Here is a 19,567-nt window from a genome sequence, read left to right as displayed (position 1 = left end):
GTTGACTACCCAACCCAACGACTGAAGTTGACGCACCACCAAGGAAACCGCTCGTTTGCAGGACGCTTGCGGCTTTGCCCGGATGAGCCAATCATCGAGATAGGGATGTACCAGGACTCCTTGCTGATGGAGGGAAGCCGCGACCACTACGAGAACCTTGGTGAACACTCGCGGAGCGGTGGCCAACCTGAAGGGGAGGGCACAAAACTGGTAATGGCACCCTAACACCATGAACCTCGGGTATCTTTTATGTCGCTCTCGGATTCCAATGTGGAGATATGCCTCGGTCAGGTCCAAAGAAGCCAAATACTCTCCCTTGTGGACGGCCGCAATAACAGACCGTAGTGTCTCCATACGAAAGCGAGGCACGCGTAACGCCTTGTTCACACCTTTTAGATCCAGAATTGGACGGAAGGTGCCCTCCTTTTTGGGAACCAGGAAGTATATGGAATACCGACCCGTCCTGAGCTGGTCCGGCAGGACAGGAACCACCGCTCCCAGAGCCTGTAGGTGATCGACTGTTTTGAGCTATAGCCAGCTGTTTTTCCCCGCGGACCGCACGGCGATATCATAAAGAGATCCTGGAGGGGACGTACAAAATCCAACTCGTAGCCGTACCGAACAACGTCGAGGACCCATTGATCCGAAGTTATTTTGACCCACTCCTCCCAGAACCGGGACAGCCGACCTCCGATAAAGGGAACGGAGGAATGGGCCTGCGCACCTTCATTGTGCGGGCTTGCTGGTAGTGAAACTCTGTGAGAAGCCTCCTCGTTGAGGTCTCCTGCCACGAAAGGAAGGAGACCAGGACTGGGATCTTGTTGCCTGCTGCCTCTGGGGAAAGGAACCACCTCTTCCCGCACGGAAACGCCTTTGACCCCGAAAACGAGCCCTGGCATTCTCAAAAGACCGAGACTGACGAGGCTTATCCTCAGGCAATTTATATACTTTGTCTCCCAGGTCCTTAATGAGCTGATCTAGTTCCTCGCCAAACAGCAACTTGCCCTTAAAGGGGAAGGAACCTAATCTCGCCTTGGAGGTGGCATCCGCCGACCAACGATGGAGCCACAGCAACCTCCTGGCGGAAACTGTCGAGGACATAATGCGAGCTGAAGTGCGCAATAAATCGTATAAGACATCCGCCGTATAAGCGACCGCAGCTTCTACACAATTGGCCTGCTCCGCCTCGCCCGGAGGAAGCTCCTGCGTGGTCAGCAACTGCTGGACCCATCGCAGGTTGGCCCTCTGCACAAGGCTGCTGCATGCCGCCGCCCGGACACCCAGGGCCGCCACGTCAAAGATGCGCTTCAACAAGACCTCCAGCTTGCAATCCTGGAGATCTTTCAAGGCTATACCCCCCGTAACAGGGATAGTCGTATGCTTGACCACAGCCGTGACAGCCGAATCCACCGCGGGTGTCTTCAAAAGATCCAGGGATTCCGTAGGCAAGGGATATAGCTTTTCCATAGCTAGAGTCACCCACAGGGAAGCCTCTGGCAGCTCCCACTCCGAGACAATCTGCAAAACTTTGTGATGGAAGGGGAAAGTCTGAGGGGGGGGCCCCGAAGCCCTGCCATAGCGATATCCCCTGTAGAAGTGTCCGCATTCTGGGGCGGCGCTGTCAGCTCTAGCTCGACATGGAGAATGAGGGAGCTTAACTCATCCTTCCCGAATAAACGTAGCACCTGGGGGTCATCCCCCTCTACGGACCCCTGTTCGTCCGCCGTCAGCAAATCCAGAGCCCCCGGAGCGGCTCCTGTGTCCCCCGTGCCCTCAGCCCCCCCCCCCCCCCCCCCGCGGGCAGGGGACATTAGCCCCGGAGGGCCCCATGCCCAGTGGGCTCCCCTGGGCAAGGAAGTTTTGGGGACCTTCGGAGGAGAGGGAACTTCCGCCTCCCAGCCAGATTCTGCCTGCAAAAAAGCTTTGTGCATTAAGAGCACAAAGTCTGAGGAAAATGGCACTGACCTTTTTAATTTCTTCTTCGTGGAGCCTGAGGGAGGAGGGGCTTGAGGGCTCCCCAAACCGGGCGGGGATCGCGGGCTCTGCTCGCTAGGAGAGGGAGGGGAGATTTCCTCCTCCGAAGCTGCCGATTCTGCCTGCCTCGTGGCCAAGATGGCCGCCGCACTCTTCCCCGAGGGAGGAGGGGCCAAGGAACGGCTGCCTGAAGCGCCGTGATGCCGCGGTGTGGAGGGGAGAGGAGACCCGCTGCGGGCAGCGCTTGGCCCCCGAGAGGGTCCCTCGCCCCCGGGAAGACATCGGGGACAGAGGCCCTCTCGGGAGAGTCATGCCCCCGCCCCCCCACAGGTTGCACAGGCCGAAGAGCGCGGCATCGCGGGAGAGAAGATGGAGCTGCAAGAAAAAGGCACCAAAATCAAGGTGAGTAAAAAAACCTCACCAGCACAGCACGCCGGGTGGACTAGCCACCCCCTCCGGAGTCCGTAGAGGCTCTGGCAGGCCGGGGGTTGAAGAGGAGGAGCTCACTGCCTGTCCCCAACAGGCCTTAAGTGACTCTAAAAGAAAAAAACTTTTTTTTTTTTTATCGTAAAATCCCCTTCAGGGCTGGGACCCCTGGAATTGGGGGGAGGGTGACCGGCCCACCGGTAAGCTCTCCCCCAGCCTCAAGGACCGTCTAGTCCAGGAACTGCAGAGGGTACTGCCCTCTGTGCCTGCCCCACACTAAGCTCCAAACCGCGCTGCACCAAGACAACCAACAACACAGACAGACAGAAGGGAAGAAACTAATTGATCTTGTCCCTCTGTTTTTTGTTTTTTTTTTTGTTTGTTTTTTTTCCCAGTACCAATAACTGACCAGGCCAGGACTGCAGGTTATGCCTCTCAATCTGCTGGAGTCAGAGAATATACTGAGGGATCACAGGTGGCACACCAGTATATCTAGGGGGTGCTTTCAGTTTTCTCTCTGACTCCATCTGCTGGAGGGGAGGCATAACCCAGCTGTCTGGACTGATCCTGGTACGTACAGGGAAAGTTCGGAGATGCGACAAGCTGAACATATTGCCACCAGGAATACAGTCTTCAACGTTAAGAGGTGTAGTGGCACTTTAGGGGTGGTCGGAGTTGTTTAACCCCTTTCAGGAAGCGGGCCAAATACAGATGGGTTGATAGCCGGATACTGAAAGCTTCGGCTCTGAAGCAGGATAGTGTGGCTACTTGGACCTTGAGGGAGTTGAGTGACAACCCCTTCTTCATACCATCCTATATGAACTCCAAAATCATGGGGATCTTGGCTGTCCACGGCAGTACTCTGCGGTCCTCGCAACAGGCTTCGAATATTCTCCAGATCTGTATGTATGACAGGGATGTGGAGAACTTGCGTGCTCGGAGCAGGGTGTCAATCACACCCTTTGAGAAACTGCGCTTCTTCAGTTGAGTCCTCTCAAGGGCCAGATCGTAAGAGAATAGAGCTGGATCTTCGTGGAGAATAAGGCCCTGTGTGGAGGTAGGCACAGAGGGTTCCCCGCAAGAAGTCACTGCATGTCTGCATACCATGGTCGTCTTGGCCAATCTGGGGCCACTAGTAGAACTAATCTCCCATGATGTTCTATCCTGCGGATGATCTTGCCCGGTAGTGACCATGGGGGCAAGGCATACAGTAAGTCTTCCTCTTGCCAAGTCTGGACGAGAGCGTCGATCGCTTGGGAATGTGGCTCTCGTCTGTGGCTGAAAAACCTGGAGACTTGGGCACTGAGATGGGTGGCCAGTAGATCCATGGCTGGGAGGCCCAAGCGATTTACTATCAGTTGGAAGGCTGTGGTCGACAGCATCCATTCTCCCGGGTCCAGGCTCTCGCTGCTGAGGAAGTCTGCTGAGACATTGTCTTTTCCTGCGATGTGGGAGGCAGAGATCCCTTGTACGTTTATCTCCGAACATACCATGAGAGGATCTATCTCCAGAGACACCTGCTGGCTCCTGGTTCCTCCCTGCAGTTGATGTAAGCAAAGGTTGTCACGTTATCAGACATTACTCGACTCGCTTTGCCGCTTGAGTCTGTGGCTGAATCGTAGGCACGCTAGTCTGACTGCTCGAGCTTCCAGGCGGTTTATGTTCCATTCCGCCTCTTCCTTGTTCCATTGTCCCTGGGCTGTCAGTTCCTGATAGTGGGCTCCCCACCATCGCAGGCTCACATCCATGGTGAGCAAGGTCCAGTTCAGTGGGGATAGGCATACTCCTCTGCTTAAGTGGTCTTCCTGTAGCCACCACTGGAGCAGAAAACATACCTCTGCTGGTAGTTTGAGGCGGATTGAGTAGTCCTTGGACAGTGGGTTCCATCATGACAGTAAGGAGTCCTGGAACGGTCACATATGGGCCCCTACCCATGGGACAACCTCCAGGTTGCCATGAATCCGAGGACTTGAAGATAGTCCCATACCTTGGGGCGTGCATTGGTCATCAATCGTCGTAATTGTTCCACCAGTTTCCTTCTCCTCTGAGGGGGGGAGGAAGCCTGTTCTGTTTAGTGTCGAAAAGGGCCCCGAAGTACTCTAGAGATTGAGAGGGCTGCAGACTGCTCTTGCTCAGGACCCAACCGAGTTCCTGCAGTAGGCTCCTAACTCTGCTGGTCATCTGCTGGCTCTTTTCCGAAGACTTTGCCCTGATCGGTCAGTCATCCAAGTAAGGGTGTACCAAGATTCCTTCCTTCCTCAGTGTTGCCTTCACAACCGCCATGATTTTGGTAAAAGTTCTGGGGGCGGTTGCTAGACCGAAGGGTAGGGCTCAGAAATGGTAGTGGTGAACCAGTTTCGCAAAGTGCAGGAAGCGCTGGTGAGCCTGATGGACTGGGATGTGAAGGTAGGCTTCGGAGAGGTCCAGGGAGGTTAGGAACTCTCCCGGTTTTACTGCCATTATTACGGAGCAAAGAGTTTCCATGCGGAAGAGTAGTACCCGCAGATGACGGTTGACGTTCTTGAGATCTAAGATGGGCCAGAAAGATCCTTCCTTCTTGGGAACAATAAAATAGATAGAATAGCGCCCCGTATTTTGTTGGGGTCTGGGAACCAGAGTTATTGCACTGCCGAATAGTTACAAGTTATATGTAAACCGATATGATGTGCAAATAAATAAATAAATATCGCCTTCAGACTGAGTATCCTTGTTAGAGTGGTTTCTAATGCCAGTCGCATCGTGTGGGAGTGGCAGGGTGACATCAAATTTGTCTCAGGGGATGCTGCGGAACTCCAGAGTAACCTTCTATAATGATATTTAGTACCCATTTCTCCAACGTTATCGCGACCCATCTTTGGTAGAAGGGGGCAAAGTCGACCCCCTATCTACTCTTCCTATGGAAGAGTCGGCCCATTCTCATTGTGGAGCATGGCTGGAGCCTTTCCCCGGGCCTGCTCCCCTCTTGGTCTGAAGGTCCCGAAAGGGTTGTGACCTTCCAGAAGAAAGAGTTGCCTGGAACTGCGAGTTCCTGTAGGGTCTAAAGTGCTGCGAGTCTCTTCCCTTGGTTATTCTGGGGGAGGGACGTTGAGATCTTTTACTCCTTACCTTCCGGTAGCCGAGGCACTGGGAATTCGCCCCATTTGCTGGCTAACTTCTCCAATTCACTTCCCAACAAGAGATATCTTTAAAGGGCATTCTTGTGAGATTCGCTTTAGATGTCACGTCCGGAGACCAATTCCGTAGCCATAGTTGTCTTCTGGCTGCCACTACCGAGGCAACGCCCCTGGCTGAGGTGCGCACCAGGTCTGAGCTTGAGTCAGTCAGGAAGGCTGAAGCAGGTTCTATCGTCGCATCGGTAAAGAAACGTTCCAGAGTTATTTTCTGAGATAGAGAGAGAGAGAGAAGAGAGAAGAGAGAAGAGAGAGAGAAAGAGAGAAAGAGAGAAAGAGAGAAAGAGAGAAGAGAGAGAAAGAGAGAAAGAGAGACAGAAGGAGAGAAAGAGAGAAGGAGAGAAGAGAGAAAGAGAGAAAAGAGAGAAAGAGAGAAAGAGAGAAGAGGAGAAAGAGAGAAAGAGAGAAAGAGATAAAGAGTAAAGGAGAAGAGAGAAGAAGCAAATAAGGAACATACTACCAGTGCACATCATAAGCAATCTGCAGTGTCCTTGCTGTTTGTGTCAAAAGCCTGCTTAAAGATGGATTCAAATAGTCTGTCCCGAGTATCCTTCAATGCAGCCCCTCCCTCAACGGAATAGTTGTTCTCTTTGATATGGCACCGACCATAGTGTCCACTTTCGGGAAACGCAGGAGTTGCTTGGTCGCTGGCTCTAGAGGGTATAGAGCTTCCAAGGCCCGACCCCCTTTGAAGCTGGCCTCCGGGGCATCCCACTCCAAGTTAATCAGTTCCTGGATGACTTCCATCATTGGAAAGTAGCATGAGGCCTTATGAAGGGACACCATGATGGGGTTCTTCTGTGGTTCCGCCATAGGGTTCGTGCCTAGAATACCCAGCATCTTCAGAGTCTGGGAAACAAGAGTTGGTAATTCAATCCTGGAGGGATTTCTCCTTCTTCCAGGGAGTCATCCTCATCATCTAGGTGTCTGGGTCCCTGTCAGGGAAGTTCTTGGTTAGGCGAGGCATCTCAAAGAATGCATAGATTCGGGGAGCTATCGTCGGTAAGTTCCAGAGCCATCTCCTGACAGTAAGGGACCAGATTTTGGTTCCCCCTGGGCTTCTTCCAATGTTGACACAGGCAAGGGCTACAACTCAGGCTGTGCGGCTCTTATGTGACGGCTGTGCAAAGAGTGCATTCTGGCCTTATTGGGTGCTGGTGCCATTGTCTATGTGTTTGCGCGAGTGCAATTGTAAACACAGCTACACGTGTAGTTATACGCGTGGGGTGCGCTCAGTTGTGCGCGCGTCTGTATTGGACGTGCGCAAGTTAGGCGCATTGGCCACTCGGTCTGCCCTGCACGTAACACCGGTCAAGAAGGGAAGATGGCGCCCCCGAGGGTCTCCACTTGTGTGGACCCTTGCACCGGATCGGGGCAAAGCCCAACCAAGGCTGCTCAACCCGATCAGTACTCCCTTTTAACCTCACCGGAAGAATTCGGTATGGCAATCAGAGCTCTGGAGACCTGAATTTAAATATTTTTTCTTACCTGGTCTCTGCCCTTACTGATCATGTGCCGGATGGTCTCTAGCTGCGGGGGGAAGGGAATAACCTTCACAGACGCACTTGTTTCTGCACCCACTGCCTTTCAGCCACATTGAGCGCCAAGTCCACGCTAGGAACCGGCTACCGGACCAAGGCACACCTTTGAGGGATATCTGAGATCACCTCAGGAATTCTCGACTGGGGAAGGGACCCTTAGGTATCACCACAGGAGAGCAGGGCTCGATCTTCTTTAAGGTAAATTGTGTTTCTTCTTTGCTGTAATTCTTAACACTATTCTATAGTGCGTGGGAGAGATACTGAAGAGAGCTGAGGTTACTGCAGGGGTATACCTAGAGTGACGTCAGCTTTGAAATCTGACTCAGTCTCCCATCTGCTAGCAGAAGAGCACAATACCCACTGGTCCTGAGTCCTTCTGGCTACAGGCTAGGAAAGACATTGCCATCCCTTCAAGTGGCTCATTTCTTTCACCAGAGGGGTATAAAATTCAATCTTCTAGAAGGCAAGACCATATTTGAAAGTTTTTGTAATAAGGCTGACTGGGAACATTTCAGAAGTTTGTATTATGTTAAATAAGGAGTTGAAGGTCAAACCCTGGCATATTCTTGCCTGGTAGAAAAATTTGTATGAGATTATGAATGAAACGTCTTAGAATTATTTTTCTTTGCTCGTGGTCAAGGGTTCTCTCTCCTCACTTTTGATAGAAAATAGATCAGAAGTGATTCTTAGATTGTTTCTCACCTCTGAACAACTTCATAAATTATATCCTGTTATTGATAAATGTTAGTATAAATGTGGGGATAGAGGATCTTTTATCACATATGGTAGAACTATCCCCAGATGTGCAAGTTTTAGGAAGAAGTGAGCACCTTGGCTTCTATTATCCTTGGGGTTAAAATTCAAAACGAATCTAAACTTTCCTTGTTGGGAGTATGTGCTCCTAATATTAGCTCTACTAAATAGGCCCTCTTTTTGCAAATAGCTATTGCTGTGTTGTTGGCTTACTGGTAGAAGAAACCTCTTCTGCCCTCTTTATCTTTAGTTTGCTCCAGTTTAGGGACAGTGCTCTATGGGAAAACTTACTGCTTATAAGAACGATATGTTGCAACAATTTAACAAAATTTGGAATTTGAGAAAAATCTCGGAGCCATAGATATAGTGGAACGAGACTCTTACAGTTTTGAGTGTGGGCTTGAAGGTCAAACGTATTCTCTCTCAAAACTGACTTGATGATCCAGCTCATAGTTACAAATACAGTGAAACAAATAGATGATATGCTGTATGCTTGCTATGTGGGTTGGACCTTGTTGTTCAATATATTCTTATCCAATAAAACGATTTAAAAAAAAGAAAGTGACCTATTAGCTAAATGAAAGTTGATATATTTGAATATGTATCATTGTTCTTTTTTCTTGGATATATGGAGATTTAAGTTCCTTGAAGTATGGCCTATAAGACAAGCTATGCACCATTTTCGTGGTGCTCGTTTGAAAGGTTTCATTTCATCAATACCTATTTGTAAATGTGGTCTCCAGTACTGCATATAATACTCAAGGTATTAAGTACTACAGACCTGTAGAGAAGTAATTTTACTTCTATTTCTCAACAGATCTCTCTTTAAAATACAAGTATATTACCAACTTTTCTGTTTTGTCAGAGAGGCTACTTTGAAGTTATCACAGATGATTTGCAAGTCTTTCCTGTTTCTTGACTGCAAGTTATTCCCCTCCAAAATGAGTAGTTGCTAGTTTCTCCTCGTTGTTTTCATTGTTCCCTTAGTCATTTACCAGAGCCAGTTGGAGAAGCTCACTTGAAGAGGAAGTGACTCATTTAAATTCAAGTAAATAGAATCAACTGTCAAATCTCCTTGGCCTCTTTAAAAGGTAAAAGTAACAAAGGTCACAGAAGGGGGGGGGGAATGTCTGGAGATTAAAGATTCTTCCAATGTTAAAACTGAGGGCTAACAAAATAGCAAGATAAATTTAGCCGGGTGTAGCTTGTTTTGCTTAAATCCCACAACTATCTCTATATACAGAGAAGTAAAATTACTCCAGGCTAACCACTTGGAATGTTTGTGATCCATTGGGATACTCAAGGATTGTGTAGTAGTTGCAAACATGCTTAGGAAGAGAATCTAAATGCATACAAAATATCTTCCAAAAGTTATAAAGGATATCATTGGTGGCAGCCTTGGAAAGTGCAACAAAATTTCTGAGACAAACATCTACCATTAAATGCAAATAGCAGAAAAGATCTACTTTAAGAGCAATTCTGTTCATTATGGACGACAATAAGAGACTTAGAGTATTAAGACAACTCACTAACTACCTCGTGACAGTTACTTAAAAGGAAGTAATGTTTCATGAATTACTATTTAATAGAGATGTGCATAGTTTTTTTGATGAATTAAAATATCGTATGATATTTCTTAGTCATGTATCGCCACAACCGATAATCACATTTTCCATGAATTTGTGAAAAATTGTTTATCGGGTTAGTGAGCACTAAACCGAAAACAATTCGATACAATAAAAAAAGCCGATCCGCAGGAATACAAACTTTTCCCGCGGATACATGAAAAGGAAAGCTGAAATTATCGGGTATCTGAATCACATCTCTACTATTTAACTGTTTAGTTAACATGTTTTGACCTTGTGTTAAACTATAGTGTAAATGTTGATTTTGTAAACAGTTGTGATCTTTTGGAATGACAATATATACAATGCCTAAATAAAAAATAAATATTTGCAGCTGAAACACAAACAGCAGAAGTCTTCCAAAAGGAAGGCACAAGAAACTTGCAACTTTCATTCTAGACAGTAAGGTGAGAAGTGATTGCTCTAACTCAAACAGTTACATTCAGAAAAGTGTAGTTCTGATGAAGCAAGCATTAGGCAATGTTTTGTCTTTTTCCTTGTGCAGAGCTGAAAACTCCAAACATAAGGCATGTTCATTAAGACCTTATCCACTCTACAACTTAGTATCTATAGGACGAATTTACATAACAGTGCAGTTAAATAGTTACTCGCTACTAGAAAAGAATTGTAGGAGCAGAAGCTGTCCGTCCTGGTCCTGCCTGGGAGAAGCACCACAGGCAACATTTTTGGCCACCCAGTCTGTCACCTGACTGCTTGGGGCCTACAAAATGTGGTGAGCAGTCACATACCTAAGCCCCACCCCCAAGGGGTACGCCTCTTATGCCCAATTTCTTCCCAGTGCAGATAGGAAAGCAAATAAAGGGTATGACTGTCCATTGGACCTTTTATGGGAGTAGAGCTTATAGATGAAAAAACATGGAACAAAAGAATTTAGTTTCGCAAGGAGTGCTCGAGTATTGAGCCCTGAGATTAGACCTGCTCCCTGGGCCTCATATCCAATGGGAAGTCACTCGAAGGAAGTCTGTCCTTACCCTTTGATGTTAAGAAGCCTCTATCCAATGACAGAGGCTAGGTCTCCATCGAATACTATATCACCTAAGGCAGGTGTTGAAGAACCTTTTTGTGCAGTCTAACAACTGTGCAATTTTCCATGAGTTAGGATGGGAACACTGCTACTATGGCTGCTTCTAAAGCACCTGAAGATACGATTTTCCAAATATCCTTCAAACATGTATTGCGAGACCTCCGTTTCTAAGGCGCTTTCTCAACTTTGCCAATTTTCATAAGCTGTTTATGCTACATTAGTTGAGATAGACTAAGATCCACTCTAGGCAATTTGGGTGTCCAAACTGCAATTACCAATATACAATTCTCTTTAGCCTCAGGAATGAAAGATAATCCGAGTCTTCAATACAAGTATGAAATGTTAGATAAACTGAAATCCAGGAGCCTTCAACTTGCTGAATTATCCAAAGACCAGGTTATCTGGTGTAGCGCTTTTTACATATTATTCCACTGAAGTCCTACAATTCTCTTTAGATAAATATTTTCCTTTATGTAATTATTATATGCCTGATAAGAAGAGATCTGTTGGAGCTTCAGATGCAGCTGTTGATGTATTGCAGTCAATAATTCTGTTTCCCTTTTTCTCCAGACTTCTAATCATAACTACCATGTCAACTTTAGTCTTGTTTTAGTGAGTTTTTAAGAGTCATTCAACAATTTTTTAAATATAATCACTCACTGTTCTGTGGCCATGTAGTACACTTTTTTTCTAGATGTTTTGCAGGAAACAGCCCAAAAGTAAACATTTAATTTAAAACCTAGAGTATTGGCAATGGGGCAACCTTTTTCTTTAAACTCCCCTGTAAATGTTTGATAGATTTTCTGGGGAATAAATTAGTTTTTCTTGATCCAGTCATTAAGAACTTTCATTATGGATAAAACTTGAGAAATCTTCTGTTGGATATGTACTAGGTGTTTCAGTTTACTGCTCTCATTATGTGGAGTTCTAATTAGATGAGTTACTTTAGTAATTTATTTTACTTTTTCTTTTAACTTTTGAAATTTTGACTTTATATCATGTAATATTGATTAAAAGTGAATAAAAAAAGAATTATGTACAATCTTACCTTTATCATCCTTTGATGTCTTGCCTTCTTTAGAGTCTTTAGTGGAGCTATAAAAACAAGTTATTAGAAAAGAACAAAATGAAATGACGTTTATGCATCTTTCTAATAAATCACGGAGCTTTAAAGACTAACATACAAGTTAACAGTTCAGAAGGGCTGGATTGGCTTTTACTTGAACAAATGATTCCCTTAAGATTCCTGGAACTGATTTTCCCCATGGTGCCTGAAGATCTAGATTTTTTTTGAGAACTCTATTCAGTGGATATATGGCAATCTTCTCCAGATTTCAGGATTGGGACTCGACTTCATTTTGTGTTCTTAGAGTGGACAGTTGCTCTATTACCATCATCACAGGGGTTTTAGGAAACACGTCCCAATTTGATTAAAAATAAAAAAGCTGACAACTCAAAAAGGTAATCATACGAAGATCTTGATTTTTTTTTTGTTTAAAAGTAACTTATGATGCTCAAAAAAAATTATAAGCAGGATCATATGTACTAATTACAAGGTTCTTGATGCTACCCCTAATGTAGGAGTGGATCTTATTGAATGCTGGTACCCAGTACCATAAAGAACTGACATAGAAAAAACAAACCTCTTGCTTGACCAGAGGCCCCAGTAGACAGGGACCTTTCTTCACAGAATCCTTGTCTTTGTCTCCAGATTCTGCTTGCTTTGAACCTTCCTCTGGTTTCTTTTCTTGACAGATCTCCCTTCACGCTCTCCTCCTTTTGCCATCTTTATGGTTCTCTTTCATCTCATGATCCTTGCTATCCTCCAGGCTCTCTGTGCCACCGCATCCTGCTCGTCTTTGGCTTATCGGCTCCAAATCTGTAATTTCACATTTTTACCTGTTTCAGTAGGGTCATCACCATCAAAATCCAGTGTGATGGCATCTTCAGCCTGGATTGTAACCGAAATGTTATCATCCTCCACTTCTTTCACAGATGTGCTAGTTTCCATTCTTCAGAGCTGCTTGCTCAGCTTCAGCTGCATGTTCTTCTGAAGGAAGAGGTTTAGATACTTCTTGTTGTACCATCACCAGAACCTGCTATAATCTAAGAGGATTAACAGGAATAAACATGGCAAAACAAGAAGTTTAAACAATTTCAAGTTCATAAGCTAAAATATGACCTAAAAATACAAAGCTTATTATTAGGCTTGATAGAATGTTAGACTACTACATGGTGAATACACAATTTATACAATCCTTTATCACGGATCATATTCTTCATGGTTAAACATTTGTTTAGAAATAAAACACCATCACACAACATCGCTCTCAGATTATGCGCAAATGCCCAAGATTCCTTTTGTCTTCAAATAGTTGAGAAAATATTCTTATGGACAGGTTTTCCAATATTTATTGTACTGCTGTACAATTGGTCCAAACTGCTTATTCAAGCATTGAAAAACCTTAAACTGGACATGGGGGTAAAACTGTTTCAAATCAATTATCCAGAGGTCTTCAAAAAAGAAGTGCATGAACAGTCTAGAAGTGAATCCCATCTTCAAAAAAAAAAAAAAAAAATGCTTCCTAAGTTCATCTTGGTTTTACTTGTTTCTCTAGTTGTTTGGTAATGCCAACATAAGTTTTCTGTAGATAAGAACAAACAAGCAAACACTCTCCAATCTTCTTTACCCTATGGACAGATTTTTACTGTTAGTCCAATAATTTGCAGATTTTCTGTAATTTCAGACAAATCTTGTGTCTCAGCTATAAGGTTCTTGAAACATTCAAGCAGCTTTTTTCATTCTATCTTCTTAAACAATTCATGTTCTTTCCAGTGCAAAGCAGAAACCAAGAATTCTTCATATCCTATCATGTAAAAAACCAATCCTATGCATCCTCTTCATCCAAACAGAAAGGCTGTAAAAAAGCCATTCAAGTAAGAAATCTCTGGACTCCTCTTCTCAAGAGTTTCTCAGAAGTCACTTTTCCATGACAGTTTCAATGAAGGATGACATGATTGCTGCTGATGGCCCACTATTCAAGCTTCATTTGCAACTCAAGTTACATGTGAAGCTTGGAATTAAACAAACATTTCTGTAGTACAAGTCTTAGAACTGTGAAAAAAAGTAACCACCCCCCCCCCCTCCCGCAACCTACCGTTATGACGTGCATCCTTAAATTTTGGGAAAAAGATTAAAACATTCCACATATACTACTCAGAATGAGGCAAATATTACTACGGATTAAACCTAGTGAAGGAAAATAATTTTATTCAGCCATCAACTTATACTTCAGCACTTTCAGTAAAGTTACAGAGAATTCCATTCCAAAAGAAAAAAAAAAACTATGCAGTTGGTTTAATTACCAACTGTCCAACTCGCAATTCTAAAATATATATTATAAACCCCTCAGCTCTACAAAATATGTAAACCCAACTTACCTTTATCGTTTTCTTCCTCTTCTGTTTCCTAAAAGTCAGGAAAAATTAGTTGAGAACCTCAAATTAGTTGATTATGAGATATGTTGATCTACTACATGTTTATGTTAAACTGCCTAGATTATAGGAATATGGCAGTATAAAAATTTTAAATTCAATCCCAGTGAATAAATTGAACCTCCTTATTTTCACACTTTTGGTCCACATTTCCTCTGGTTTTGCACAATGTGAAATAAATTCTCACAAACTTGTATATTATGCTTCTATTTCTTTCCATAGGAGACATGGACCACTTCCATGCAAATGAGCAATTACTGGAGAAATTACTTACCTGATAATTTTGCTTTTTCTCAGTGTAGACAGAGACTCGGGACCAATGGATTATGTGCTCCCCTGGCTAGCAGCTGGAGATGGAGTCAGGTTTCAAAGCGGATGTCACCCTAGATATACCCCCACAGTGACCTCAGCCAAATATTCTCTTCAAAAAGCATTGTGGACATATTATTGAAGAACTTGATGAGAATATGGATACAACTTGATTAAAAACTGGAGACCACAACTGTACTCAACCAATATAAGTGCTGAACCCCAACAAAACTATAGGTGCCCTGAATTAGGGAAAGGGTAACTGTTTACCCATAACCACATGGAATCAAGATTCACCTCATGGGCGATTCTTTGGTTCCTCTCCTGGGCAGCCGTGGGTAGGATGCTAAGTCCATCTCTCTACACTAAGGAAAATGAAGTTATCAGTAAGTAATTTCTCCATTTCCTAGCGTGTAGCCAGATGGACTCAAGACCAGTGAGATGTACAAGCGCTACTCCTGAATAGAGCAGGGGGGCTGCCTGAGGTCCGGTTAGCACTACCCTTGCAAAGGCTCGGGCCTCCTCTCGGGCCTGGACATCCAGGCGACAGAACCTGGAGACTGAGTGGAAGGACATCACTGCTCAACAGATGTCAACGAAAGACAGTAACTTAGCTTCCACCCAGGATATGGCCTGGGCCCTAGTGGAATGAGCTTTGACCTGAAGGGGTAAAGGCTTCCCTGCCTCCTTTGTGCGCCCCTTCGGGCAGCCCCTTCGGACAGCACCGGACTTTCTCCACTACCCTGCTACTCTACGTCCCCTCGCAAAACGCAGATACAACTAAAGAAACCTAAACAACCTGCAGCGGATTATACCTACTCCTTCCTCCCGCGAAGCAACTACAACCTTGGCAACCATAGCAAGGCCAAACGCAAACGGCGCCGACCACCCACCAGGAATATTCTTTATAGACTCCAGTTCCAGATCCAAATCCACAAGCAAACTCACGAGCTCGACGGCGTCGCGCAACCTAAGGAGCCAGCCTCTAAGGGCTCCCCAGGGTGACCCCAGGTTTATTAACTCCACATGCACCTGGCATCGCGAGTCCTCACATCCGGGCACCCTCAAGCTTATGGAAGGACCTTTTCAGCGGAAACAACAATCATCCTTCGCAGCATTCATCCCTCCAGCACTCAACCAGCAGAAGCAGTAATCATCCTTCACAGCAATCATCACTCCAGCACTCAACCAGCAGAAGCAGTAATCATCCTTCACAGCAATCATCACTCCAGCACTCAACTCAAGTGCCTCCAGCGCTCACTCAACACCCATCCAGCGCTTATCCAGCAATCTATCACCCAGCACTCATCCAGTGCTCAGCCCCTAAAACAGTCCAACGTCTATAACTAGAGACTTTCAAAATTCCTCCAGTACAGAAACAATTCCAGCATCCGGACAGACAAACCACTCCACTCTCGCTGAGGTCAGAGCACTCATACAGTCGAACCCAACATCCATACAAACACCTTATAACAACCATCCAGACCTCTCCTTTTTCGGACAGACAACTCCATCGCCCTCTCAGATATCTCTAGCATTCTCCCAGACCCACACCAGCTGGCACACAGACCCTACCAATCGTCATTCAGACTACACCTCTTCCAGAACACCTATCCTCATGCTCACTTACAATATCCCAATCATTCACAACCAAAGGAGGAACTCCATAATTAACTTCTCCAACGTCATACAAAAAAGAATTATTCCAATCATGACCTCTCCATTGAACCAACTGCTAGGCCTCACGCTACTCTCAGTAACCCTTTTCAATGCGCAATCCCTAACTAAAAAGACACACATCCTCAACGACTACCTCCTAGACACCAACCCAGACATCTGTGCAATCACAGAAACCTGGTTAAAAAACTCGGACATTGCTCTAATCAACCAACTACCAACTCATATATATGACATCTTCACCTTTCATAGACACAAAAAAAGAGGAGGCGGTCTTCTTCTAGCTAGCAAGAAAGAACTCAGGCTAACTGCACATTCAATCAAGACTGAGTCCAAATTGGAATTGGGTCTAGTCAAATCAAAACAACTACAATTATTGTTAGTCTACGCGCCGCCTGGAGTTCTTGAAACAGACCCCTCGCCCCTCATAGAATCCATTGTGAAACATATCAACTCAGACATCCCAACTATGATCATGGGTGACTTTAACCTCCATACTGATGCTATACCTTGCTCCTCGAATTGTGAAGCCCTCCTCACCACTCTCAGTGCAATGGGATTCACTCAGACCATCAACAGCCCTACTCATAAAGCAGGTCACACTCTGGATCTAATATTCATCAATTCTTCCTTCTCGGCACCAATAGAACCCTCTTGTACCCCAATCCCCTGGGTCAGACCATTTTCTGATAGAATCCTCCTTCTCCACATACAGACAGACACACACCTCACCTTTCTAACATTCAATTCAGGAAATCATGCCCATCTGATATACTTAGAGATCAACTCTCCAAGGAACTCAGTAACCTAGACCTATCCAATCCTGACTCAGCCCTTTCCTCCTGGCATAAGATTACGGAAGCAGTTGCAAACAAATTGTGCCCAATTGCCTCCAAAACAATTAATCCCACAAAAAAAGGTAACCAACCCTGGTTCACACCTGAACTAAAACAAATGAAACAGGACCTACGTCACAAGGAAAATAGATGGCGCAAAACCCCCAACACAGCTACCCTTTCAGCCTACAAAGGATCTCTCCATCGCTACAGGACTTCTATTCTGCTAACAAAAAGGGAATTCTATTCCAACAAAATACACCATCTCCAATATAATGCCCAAGCACTGTTCTCATACGTAACACAAATCACTAAAGCAATCCCTCCGCCTATTCCAGACGAACAAGCTCTATCCAAGGCTAATGAACTTGCTACATTTTTTCAACAGAAGATCTCAAATACGCTTGCCCTCCTACCTCCAACTACGACACCTCTGACTTCAGGCAAGAATCCTCATTCCCCTTTGAGAGCCAAGCTTGTCAATTTCAACTCAATCTCCACCAAAGAGATCGAATCCCTCCTAAAAAGACAGAAACCATCCAGCCACCCAGCAGATAATATCCAGTCGAAACTCTTGCTTCTCATCCCAGACACGATCACAGGACCTCTGACAAGTATCATAAATTGCTTTCTAACTCAAGGGACATATCCAGACACACTAAAAACCGCTTCTCTCAAACCCCTCCTTAACACAATCTAGACCCCCTAATGATCCAGCCAATTTCAGACCCATCTCTAATCTCCCATTCTTAGCCAAACTAACGGAGAAACTGGTAAACACCCAGCTTTCAGAGTATCTAGAAGATCACAATATCTTATACCCTTCGCAATATGGTTTCCGCAAATCACGCAACACGGAAACCCTCCTTTCTCTTACAGACCATATTATAATGGGTTTAGACAAGAGCTACTCCTTTTTATTAGTCCTGCTAGACATCTCGGCGGCATTTGACACCGTCACCCATTCCATCCTTCTGGATCGCCTAACGGATATCGGTATCACTGGATCAGCCCACAGTTGGTTCAAGTCCTTCCTCAGCAATAGAACCTTTAAAGTCAAAATCAATAATATAGAGTCACCTTTAACGAAGTCCACTCTTGGTGTACCACAAGGATCCTCCTTATCCCCAACCCTCTAACATCTACCTCCTCCCCCTATGCCAATTACTAACCGATCTCAATCTAATTCATTATCTGTATGCAGACGACGTACAGATTCTAATCCCTATAACAGGTTCTTTCTCAAAAGCTCTCTCTCATTGGAATAACTGCCTCCTATCACCAGTCTTCTCAACATTCTAAACTTGGTCCTCAATGCCTCAAAAACAGAGCTCCTCCTCATCTCTTCAAAGGAAGAAAACCTCCCCATTCCATCCCCACACAACGCCTACATCACCAATACGCATGTCAGAGACCTTGGGGTAATTCTGGATAATAGACTAAACCTAAAGAAAATGGTCAACACGACATCCAAAGACTGCTTTTACAGACTACAGATTCTAAAACGTCTCAAACCACTCCTATTCTTCTATGACTTCAGGACAGTCCTCCAAGCGTTGCTATTCGCTAAGATCGACTACTGCAGTGCCCTCTTCCTAGGCCTCCCCAAATCTACCACCAAACCACTGCAGATGATACAAAATGCCGCAGCGAGATTGCTGACCAACACTAGCCGTGGTGAACACATCTCTCCCATTCTTAGAAACCTACATTGGTTACCAGTGAATTATAGAATATTATACAAATCAATCACCTTTAATTCACAAATTCATTCACCATCATCTTCAACTCGATCTTGAACTCCCCTTCAATCTACACTCCTCCAACAGACCAACTAGAGATATTCACAAAGGAACTCTGAAATTTTCCCCGACTAAAGCCACACGCCTCATCGACCAAAGACCGAGCGTTTTCGATCGCAGGCCCATCTATCTGGAATAATATCCCTTCAGACCTCAGATTGGAGCCCTGCCTTTTAACTTTCAGAAAAAAGCTTAAGACGTGGCTCTTTCACCAAGCCTTCGGGGGTCCTCCAGACAATCACTAGTTGCCCTTCTTTTACTTGGACGATGGCCTCTGATCTTCATGAACGATGGACTATGGCACCTCTAGGCTAAAGCACATTTAAGCTTTAACCCGTATCCGCTATTGTATTTCTTAATTATTTCTACCTTTACTTCCTTCCAGCTACATAAGCTTCCAAGTTCCTTATCCTTGTTGAATGTAACTTTGCCTTATTCATTTCTTTTGTTTAATTCTCTTTAGTTACGCTACAGTTATACCCTTGTTAAATGTAAACCGATCCGATATGGTTATGACTATGAAGGTCGGTATAAAAAAGTGTTAAATAAATTAAATAAATAAGCTCACGTGATCACTTCCTTGATCCAGTGAGCTATGGTAGCTCGTGAAGCCGCTTTGCCTTGTTTTCTTCCCCTGTGAAGAACAAGTGGTCTGTCTTGTACCCCGGTTCTGAGTGTTCCAGGTACCATACTAGAAGTCTACTGACATTTAAGTGGCATAGTAGACAGTAGTCTCCGTGTCCTTGCGTCCATCCGGGGACAGTAAGTAGGAAGGGACGCAACATTCCTTGAATGAACCGGAGGAACGGTTCCCAACATGACAGTGCCTGTAGTTCGGTGATGCGAGGAGCCGAGCATATTGCCAGCAAGAATACAGACTTCAGTTAATAGGTGTAGAGACAAAGACTGCAGTG

General features: G+C 45.0%; 1 protein-coding gene across 1 annotated transcript in view; it reads right to left on the bottom strand.

Moving 5' to 3' along the window:
* Positions 1-19,567, bottom strand: part of SLTM (SAFB like transcription modulator) — a 399,249-nt gene that overhangs the window by 296,149 nt on the left and 83,533 nt on the right. The window contains 6 exon segments of the mRNA XM_029574499.1: positions 11,583-11,629; positions 12,174-12,207; positions 12,210-12,362; positions 12,365-12,546; positions 12,548-12,612; positions 12,614-12,640. Of these exon segments, the coding sequence (XP_029430359.1) occupies positions 11,583-11,629; positions 12,174-12,207; positions 12,210-12,362; positions 12,365-12,546; positions 12,548-12,612; positions 12,614-12,640 (508 nt within the window).

This window comes from Rhinatrema bivittatum, chromosome 13, assembly GCF_901001135.1.
Source record: "Rhinatrema bivittatum chromosome 13, aRhiBiv1.1, whole genome shotgun sequence".
NCBI classification, from domain to species: domain Eukaryota; kingdom Metazoa; phylum Chordata; class Amphibia; order Gymnophiona; family Rhinatrematidae; genus Rhinatrema; species Rhinatrema bivittatum.
This window is presented reverse-complemented; position numbering and strand designations above follow the sequence as displayed.